We start from the raw sequence: 8,042 nt of genomic DNA on the forward strand, positions 1-8,042 counted from the left end.
TTTTGGAAAGGGACGGGGACTTTTTTAAACGCAAAACGGTTTGTTTCTTTGGTTCAATAGACTTCAATGGAGAAGCTGCAGAAAAGTATGTAGTGCGTTTTTACTGCGATTTGCATTTTTAAATCTGCCCAACAACAAATTATAGAAAAAAAAAAAAAAAAAAAAGCATTAAAAAATAATACAAATCACGGTAAAAAAAAAAAAACAGTGGAAAGCACAGCAAAAAGCACTGCAGAAAAGCTCAAAAGCAACATGCATAGATGTAAATCGAGCCTAAGGGAAGGTTATAACCCCTGTCAGATTTTTTTTGCCAGTGCGTCCCAATAGGGAAACTTTCCTTTACTTCCTGTCCCATAGATAAACAGGAAGTGAGAGAAAATCCCTGCAAATTAAAGGAATTCCTTGGGGACCCCCCCAGGTCACCAGAACTGTCCCCATTGGAAGATTTCCCCTCTATTACTTTTCTGGGGACAACCCAAAATTTGGGATTTTCTTTTACTTTTAATGATAATAGTAAACCTTCAGGACTTCTCCAGAGCCTCTCCCATCCTCTGGAACTCCCTGCCCCAGTATGTCCGATCAGCCCCTACCCTGTACACCTTTAGGAGATCCCTGAAAACTCATTTATTCAGGGAAGCCTACCCCACACCCACATAACAACTGTCCCCGAGCCACCCCCATCAAATCATTCCCCACATCTATTACCTTTTGTACCACCACCCCCTCCCTTAGAATGTAAGCTTTACGAGCCGGGCCCTCCTGTACCTTTTGTATTGAACTGTACTGTAATTGTGTTGTCTCCCTTATACATTGTAAAGCGCTGCGTAAACAGTTGGCGCTATATAAATCTTGTATAATAATAATAATAATAATAATATTGATAATCCTCTGTATTGGAGACACAGACAGCAATGAAAACTGTTTGTTTTTAAAAACTAATAGGTGATCTAATCCCTCTCCATTATATCCTAAACTAAAAAAAAAAAAAAAAGTTTTGCCTTTAGTTATACTTTAAGCACCTGGTGTGTATGTTGTGCCCATAGCATAGAGGGGCACAGCGTAGTCTTGAGGATTGATATACGATCTTCTATACAGGCCCACTGTATACAGTAAACCTCCTGATCAAATATATATATATACACACACACACACAGATCCTGTATGACCAGCATTAATGGAAACCTATCCAGAGTCATTGCGATCCTGAAACTGCCTGTCCTTCCAACATACATTATATAACTGATCCGGATCAAGCACTAATGAACTTTTGTGAACCTTTTCAAACTTTCAGCACACGGATCAGCAGCTTCAAGTATTTTGGCCAGTGACAGCCAGAGAAGAGGAATTTTCAGGAGGCCAGCACAGGCACTATGTATAGATTTAGCTCAGATACTAAAGAAAAATCACAGCTATGATGAAACTACAAGATTAAGACAACATGCAATGTAACAGTGCAGAAACCCATAACAACCAATCCTCTGCCTATCCCACATACCGCCAGCTGCTAATGACAGGTAAGATCTAGATGTATGGAACGTCCTGTAGATAGTCTCATAGAAACAAAACACTTCCTACAAAACGCACTGCAGCCGGTCTGATATAGATTACACTGCAGAGTCTTGGCACATCGTAAACATCCAGATCACCATACACCTTGTGATGGAGACTGACCACCATACGCCTTGTGATGGAGACTGACCACCATACGCCTTGTGATGGAGACTGACCACCATACGCCTTGTGATGGAGACTGACCACCATACGCCTTGTGATGGAGACTGACCACCATACGCCTTGTGATGGAGACTGACCACCATACGCCTTGTGATGGAGACTGACCACCATACGCCTTGTGATGGAGACTGACCACCATACGCCTTGTGATGGAGACTGACCACCATACGCCTTGTGATGGAGACTGACCACCATACGCCTTGTGATGGAGACTGACCACCATACGCCTCGTGATGGAGACTGACCACCATACGCCTTGTGATGGAGACTGACCACCATACGCCTCGTGATGGAGACTGACCACCATACCCATTGTGATGGAGACTGACCACCATACCCATTGTGATGGAGACTGACCACCATACCCATTGTGATGGAGACTGACCACCATACGCCTCGTGATGGAGACTGACCACCATACGCCTCGTGATGCAGACTGACCGCCATACGCCTCGTGACGGAGACTGACCACCATACACCTTGTGATGGAGACTGACCACCATACGCCTTGTGATGGAGACTGACCACCATACGCCTTGTGATGGAGACTGACCACCATACACCTTGTGATGGAGACTGACCACCATACACCTTGTGATGGAGACTGACCACCATACACCTTGTGATGTCAGTAGACGTGCCATTACCCTCTACACATCTGACACCCCCACTCTCATAGTGACCCATGTTCAGCACACTGCCTCTCCCCCAGTATACATTGATTTCAGACCAATGAAAAAACCCTCCAGTGGCAAGCCGTAATCCGTAGCAACCAATCACCTATCCCCATTCTAGAATTCTGAATGCTGGAACTTAGTTGTCGCACACTCAGCCCCCTCTCATCCCCCTCCATGATATGGAGCTCAGCCTGTATAAAGTTGCATGCCCCATTTCTTCCAGGTACTGTCACCCAGCAATACACCTGTGTGAAAAGGCGCTGATAGAAGCAGCCATTCCTAAACCCCAGGCTTAGCTGTAGTAAGGGTATGACAGCATCCATCACAGCCTTTCCACACAGGCGACACGTTCCTTTTCAGCAACCATAACAAAGCCCGGTAGCTGGCAGCAGCCAATCAGTGATCAGCTAGCAGTGCCCTGGCTGAGCTGAGCCGCAGAGAGGCGGCATGTGATTGGTCGGTGCGGTCTCACCTGCACACAGTGATGAGGTTCTTCCTCTCCACCCCGGCATTCCTGGAGGAGTTCTTCTTCCTGGACAGGCTGAGCGCTGCCATCTCCTCCTTTGTCTCCGGAGAAGTGATGACAGTCCGGGCTGATGATCAGATCTCCATACAGCGCCTCCCCCTCCTCCTGTCTGATCTCACTCCGGTCCCCGCAGGATCATCCCCCCCACCGGGTGTACGGAGAGCCCGGACCGGGTGTACACAGAGCCCGGACCGGGTGTACACAGAGCCCGGACCGGGGGACGGGTACAGACCGGGGGGCGATGTGTGAGCTCCGTACAGCAGAGCGATGGATGGAGGAGAGCGGACTGATCTCATGTGACTGAGCGGAAGTGAGAGCGACTGCCTCCGCTATCAGTGTCCGGCCTGTGCTGGGGGCACAATGTCAGCTGACTGCACCCCACACATCCACCTGGAGGGTGTACAGAGAGAGACATCCACCTGGAGGGTGTACAGAGAGACACATCCACCTGGAGGGTGTACAGAGGGAGACATCCACCTGGAGGGTGTACAGAGAGAGAGACATCCACCTGGAGGGTGTACAGAGAGAGAGACATCCACCTGGAGGGTGTACAGAGAGAGAGACATCCACCTGGAGGGTGTACAGAGAGAGACATCCACCTGGAGGGTGTACAGAGAGAGAGACATTCACCTGGAGGGTGTACAGAGAGAGACATCCACCTGGAGGGTGTACAGAGAGAGACATCCACCTGGAGGGTGTACAGAGAGAGAGAGACATCCACCTGGAGGGTGTACAGAGAGAGACATCCACCTGGAGGGTGTACAGAGAGAGACATCCACCTGGAGGGTGTACAGAGAGAGAGACATCCACCTGGAGGGTGTACAGAGAGAGAGACATCCACCTGGAGGGTGTACAGAGAGAGACATCCACCTGGAGGGTGTACAGAGAGAGAGACATCCACCTGGAGGGTGTACAGAGAGAGACATCCACCTGGAGGGTGTACAGAGAGAGACATCCACCTGGAGGGTGTACAGAGAGAGAGACATCCACCTGGAGGGTGTACAGAGAGAGACATCCACCTGGAGGGTGTACAGAGAGAGAGACATCCACCTGGAGGGTGTACAGAGAGAGACATCCACCTGGAGGGTGTACAGAGAGAGAGACATCCACCTGGAGGGTGTACAGAGAGAGAGACATCCACCTGGAGGGTGTACAGAGAGAGAGACATCCACCTGGAGGGTGTACAGAGAGAGACATCCACCTGGAGGGTGTACAGAGAGAGAGACATTCACCTGGAGGGTGTACAGAGAGAGACATCCACCTGGAGGGTGTACAGAGAGAGAGACATCCACCTGGAGGGTGTACAGAGAGAGACATCCACCTGGAGGGTGTACAGAGAGAGACATCCACCTGGAGGGTGTACAGAGAGAGAGAGACATCCACCTGGAGGGTGTACAGAGAGAGACATCCACCTGGAGGGTGTACAGAGAGAGACATCCACCTGGAGGGTGTACAGAGAGAGACATCCACCTGGAGGGTGTACAGAGAGAGACCTCCACCTGGAGGGTGTACAGAGAGAGAGAGACATCCACCTGGAGGGTGTACAGAGAGAGACATCCACCTGGAGGGTGTACAGAGAGAGACATCCACCTGGAGGGTGTACAGAGAGAGACATCCACCTGGAGGGTGTACAGAGAGAGACATCCACCTGGAGGGTGTACAGAGAGAGACATCCACCTGGAGGGTGTACAGAGAGAGACATCCACCTGGAGGGTGTACAGAGAGAGACATCCACCTGGAGGGTGTACAGAGAGAGAGACACATCCACCTGGAGGGTGTACAGAGAGACATCCACCTGGAGGGTGTACAGAGAGAGACATCCACCTGGAGGGTGTACAGAGAGAGACATCCACCTGGAGGGTGTACAGAGAGAGACATCCACCTGGAGGGTGTACAGAGAGAGAGAGACATCCACCTGGAGGGTGTACAGAGAGAGACATCCACCTGGAGGGTGTACAGAGAGAGACATCCACCTGGAGGGTGTACAGAGAGAGAGAGAGACATCCACCTGGAGGGTGTACAGAGAGAGACATCCACCTGGAGGGTGTACAGAGAGAGAGACATTCACCTGGAGGGTGTACAGAGAGAGACATCCACCTGGAGGGTGTACAGAGAGAGAGAGATTCACCTGGAGGGTGTACAGAGAGAGACATCCACCTGGAGGGTGTACAGAGAGAGACATCCACCTGGAGGGTGTACAGAGAGAGACATCCACCTGGAGGGTGTACAGAGAGAGACATCCACCTGGAGGGTGTACAGAGAGAGACATCCACCTGGAGGGTGTACAGAGAGAGACATCCACCTGGAGGGTGTACAGAGAGAGACATCCACCTGGAGGGTGTACAGAGAGAGAGAGAGACATCCACCTGGAGGGTGTACAGAGAGAGACATCCACCTGGAGGGTGTACAGAGAGAGACATCCACCTGGAGGGTGTACAGAGAGAGAGAGACATCCACCTGGAGGGTGTACAGAGAGAGACATCCACCTGGAGGGTGTACAGAGAGAGACATCCACCTGGAGGGTGTACAGAGAGAGACATCCACCTGGAGGGTGTACAGAGAGAGACATCCACCTGGAGGATGTACAGAGAGAGAGACATCCACCTGGAGGGTGTACAGAGAGAGAGACATTCACCTGGAGGGTGTACAGAGAGAGAGACATTCACCTGGAGGGTGTACAGAGAGAGAGACATTCACCTGGAGGGTGTACAGAGAGAGAGACATCCACCTGGAGGGTGTACAGAGAGAGACATCCACCTGGAGGGTGTACAGAGAGAGACATTCACCTGCAGGGTGTACAGAGAGAGAGACATTCACCTGGAGGGTGTACAGAGAGAGACATCCGCCTGGAGGGTGTACAGAGAGAGACATCCGCCTGGAGGGTGTACAGAGAGAGACATCCACCTGGAGGGTGTACAGAGAGAGAGACATCCACCTGGAGGGTGTACAGAGAGAGAGACATCCACCTGGAGGGTGTACAGAGAGAGACACTCACCTGGAGGGTGTACAGAGAGAGAGACATCCACCTGGAGGGTGTACAGAGAGAGACATCCACCTGGAGGGTGTACAGAGAGAGACATCCACCTGGAGGGTGTACAGAGAGAGACATCCACCTGGAGGGTGTACAGAGAGAGACATCCACCTGGAGGGTGTACAGAGAGAGACATCCACCTGGAGGGTGTACAGAGAGAGAGACATCCACCTGGAGGGTGTACAGAGAGAGAGACATTCACCTGGAGGGTGTACAGAGAGAGAGACATTCACCTGGAGGGTGTACAGAGAGAGAGACATCCACCTGGAGGGTGTACAGAGAGAGACATCCACCTGGAGGGTGTACAGAGAGAGACATCCACCTGGAGGGTGTACAGAGAGAGACATCCACCTGGAGGGTGTACAGAGAGAGACATCCACCTGGAGGGTGTACAGAGAGAGAGACATCCACCTGGAGGGTGTACAGAGAGAGAGACATTCACCTGGAGGGTGTACAGAGAGAGAGACATTCACCTGGAGGGTGTACAGAGAGAGAGACATCCACCTGGAGGGTGTACAGAGAGAGACATCCACCTGGAGGGTGTACAGAGAGAGACATCCACCTGGAGGGTGTACAGAGAGAGACATTCACCTGCAGGGTGTACAGAGAGAGAGACATTCACCTGGAGGGTGTACAGAGAGAGAGACATTCACCTGGAGGGTGTACAGAGAGAGACATCCACCTGGAGGGTGTACAGAGAGAGACATCCACCTGGAGGGTGTACAGAGAGAGAGACATCCACCTGGAGGGTGTACAGAGAGAGACATCCACCTGGAGGGTGTACAGAGAGAGAGACATTCACCTGGAGGGTGTACAGAGAGAGACATCCACCTGGAGGGTGTACAGAGAGAGACATCCACCTGGAGGGTGTACAGAGAGAGACATCCACCTGGAGGGTGTACAGAGAGAGACATTCACCTGGAGGGTGTACAGAGAGAGACATCCACCTGGAGGGTGTACAGAGAGAGACATCCACCTGGAGGGTGTACAGAGAGAGACATCCACCTGGAGGGTGTACAGAGAGAGACATCCACCTGGAGGGTGTACAGAGAGAGACATCCACCTGGAGGGTGTACAGAGAGAGACATCCACCTGGAGGGTGTACAGAGAGAGACATCCACCTGGAGGGTGTACAGAGAGAGACATTCACCTGGAGGGTGTACAGAGAGAGAGACATCCACCTGGAGGGTGTACAGAGAGAGACATCGACCTGGAGGGTGTACAGAGAGAGACATCGACCTGGAGGGTGTACAGAGAGAGACATCGACCTGGAGGGTGTACAGAGAGAGAGACATCGACCTGGAGGGTGTACAGAGAGAGAGACATCGACCTGGAGGGTGTACAGAGAGAGAGACATCCACCTGCAGGGTGTACAGAGAGAGAGACATCCACCTGGAGGGTGTACAGAGAGAGAGACATCCACCTGGAGGGCGTACAGAGAGAGACATCCACCTGGAGGGCGTACAGAGAGAGACATCCACCTGGAGGGCGTACAGAGAGAGACATCCACCTGGAGGGCGTACAGAGAGAGACATTCACCTGGAGGGCGTACAGAGAGAGACATTCACCTGGAGGGTGTACAGAGAGAGACATCCATCTGGAGGGTGTACAGAGAGAGACATCCACCTGGAGGGTGTACAGAGAGAGAGAGACATCCACCTGGAGGGTGTACAGAGAGAGACATCCACCTGGAGGGTGTACAGAGAGAGACATCCACATGGAGGGTGTACAGAGAGAGACATCCACCTGGAGGGTGTACAGAGAGAGACATCCACCTGGAGGGTGTACAGAGAGAGAGAGAGACATCCACCTGGAGGGTGTACAGAGAGAGAGAGACATCCACCTGGAGGGTGTACAGAGAGACGCATCCACCTGGAGGGTGTACAGAGAGACATCCACCTGGAGGGTGTACAGAGAGACATCCACCTGGAGGGTGTACAGAGAGACATCCACCTGGAGGGTGTACAGAGAGAGACATCCACCTGGAGGGTGTACAGAGAGAGAGACATCCACCTGGAGGGTGTACAGAGAGAGAGACATCCACCTGGAGGGTGTACAGAGAGAGAGACATCCA

At 51.8% G+C, this 8,042-nt stretch overlaps 1 protein-coding gene across 2 annotated transcripts in view; it reads right to left on the bottom strand.

Moving 5' to 3' along the window:
* Positions 1-3,265, bottom strand: part of RUNDC3B (RUN domain containing 3B) — a 318,511-nt gene extending 315,246 nt beyond the window's left edge. The window contains exon 1 of one of the 2 annotated variants that reach the window (XM_073629675.1): positions 2,884-3,265. In XM_073629675.1, coding sequence (XP_073485776.1) covers positions 2,884-2,966 — 83 coding nt within the window. In that variant the 5' untranslated portion in view covers positions 2,967-3,265. The remainder of the gene's footprint in view (positions 1-2,883) is intronic. The other variant, XM_073629676.1, reaches the window with a different exon arrangement.
* Positions 3,266-8,042: the final 4,777 nt, after the last annotated feature.

Source organism: Aquarana catesbeiana, linkage group LG05, assembly GCF_042186555.1.
Source record: "Aquarana catesbeiana isolate 2022-GZ linkage group LG05, ASM4218655v1, whole genome shotgun sequence".
Classification (NCBI taxonomy): Eukaryota; Metazoa; Chordata; class Amphibia; order Anura; family Ranidae; genus Aquarana; species Aquarana catesbeiana.